This window comes from Otolemur garnettii, unplaced genomic scaffold, assembly GCF_000181295.1.
Source record: "Otolemur garnettii isolate 467f Iridium unplaced genomic scaffold, OtoGar3 scaffold00022, whole genome shotgun sequence".
NCBI classification, from domain to species: domain Eukaryota; kingdom Metazoa; phylum Chordata; class Mammalia; order Primates; family Galagidae; genus Otolemur; species Otolemur garnettii.
In genome coordinates this window covers 4,119,402-4,121,026 of record NW_003852417.1, presented here as the reverse complement: position 1 = coordinate 4,121,026, position 1,625 = coordinate 4,119,402, and the positions used below count along the sequence as shown (strand labels likewise).

General features: G+C 54.7%; 1 protein-coding gene across 1 annotated transcript in view; it reads right to left on the bottom strand.

The window, feature by feature from the left end:
• The window catches only part of GREB1 (growth regulation by estrogen in breast cancer 1), a 65,385-nt gene that overhangs the window by 9,567 nt on the left and 54,193 nt on the right, over positions 1-1,625 (bottom strand). Inside the window, exon 24 of the mRNA XM_012803692.2 lies at positions 794-1,059. Within this exon, the coding sequence (XP_012659146.1) occupies positions 794-1,059 (266 nt within the window). The remainder of the gene's footprint in view (positions 1-793; positions 1,060-1,625) is intronic.

Genomic DNA, 1,625 nt, shown 5'->3' with positions numbered 1-1,625 from the left:
TTCTGTGATGGCCCTAAGGGGCTCACTGTCCTGTTCCATCCGCCTGAGACTGTTCACAACGCTACACAACAGAGACCACTCGATAAAAGTTAGGGGAGGGGAGGAACATCTCCTAGCACCTGTTGTCTTCCAGGCATGCTGTTAGTGCCTTCCTTATGTTAGTTATTCCAAATAATTTGGTTTTGTTGTTGTTGTTGTTGTTGTTTTTTTGAGACAGAGTCTCATTTTGTCACCCTTAGTAGAGTGTCGTGGTATCACAGCTCATAGCAACTTCTAACTCTTGGGCTCAAGCGATCCTCTTGCCTCAGCCCCCCCACCCCGCCCCCGCCACCAAGTAGCTGGGACTATAGGCGCCCACCACAACACCCAGCTATTTCTGGAGACAAGGTCTTGCTCTGGCTCAGGCTGGTCTTGAATTCCTGACCTCAAGTAATCCACCCTCCTCAGCCTCCTAGAGTGATAGGATTACAGGCATGAGCCACTGAGCTTGGCCCAAATAATTTTCACTACATGCTTTTCCAAGAGTATTTCCTAACTTCACAGATGTGGAAACTGAGGCCCAGAGATATTAAGTGATGAGTCCAAGTAACACAACAGGCAAACGGTAGAACAGGACTCAAACTTGAATCTGAGCGCCTCGAAAGCCCCGGTGCTACCCCACCTGCTCCAAATTCCACCACTGCATCAGCGTCTCCACTCTGTCCCATGTGCCCCTGACTCATCAGGCAGCTACAGAGTCTAGTGGACCCCGGGAAGCCTCTCAGATCTGCCCTAATGGGCTCCGAGCCGGTACCTTGTCTGTGACGAGGGGCAGCCGCATGCTCTCCAGCTGGCCTCCGGGCTGGCTGAAGACAAAGTGGTGCTCCTTGGACTTGGGGATGATGAAGTGCAGCTGGACCTCCTCTCCTAGCATGGAGTAAGAGAAGGCAAAGGCGTGCAGGGTGGACTCATAGAGCTGCGGTGTGAGGGGAAGGACAGAGCTCGCCATCAGAGTCCGGCTGGCTTCCCGGAAGATCCCAGGCCCATCCTGCCGTGACACCATGCGGCTCACAGCCGCATCTGCCCCGCAGCACAAAAAACCCACATGGTGGCTTCAGGGCATAGTGCAGGCCCCCAGGTCTGGCGCTGGGGCCGGTATACCCAAGGCCACACACAGCAAGAGACAGGGCCAATATACCTGAGGCCACACGCGGCCAGCGCCTGCTCCATCCCCAATCCTGAGGGTGTGGCACCCAGCCATGCCAGGCAGTGGCCAAGCCCTCTGGACTCCGGATCTGACCCAGCCCCGATGTGGGTTACCAACCACAACATTCATACTTTAATTCTAACGAATGTATTTTTCTGTCACACTTACACATGCAGCAGCATATCAGTCAGATGATACCCACATAGGCTTGCGCACTTCCCTAACACACGTGCCAGCCACTGCTCTGTCCCCTTCATGTGGTGTTAACAACCCTGGAAGTGCTACTGTCGTCAGGCCATTTACAGGGGTGGAAACCGACATTCAGAGCTCTTGGGCTCATTCCTGAGGTACCTCTCCAGCCTCCACTTACCAGCCACTCTACCCTCTGGATCTGTACACACTCTGCCCTCGGCTGCGGGCTCCAGCCCAGCTTGGCCCC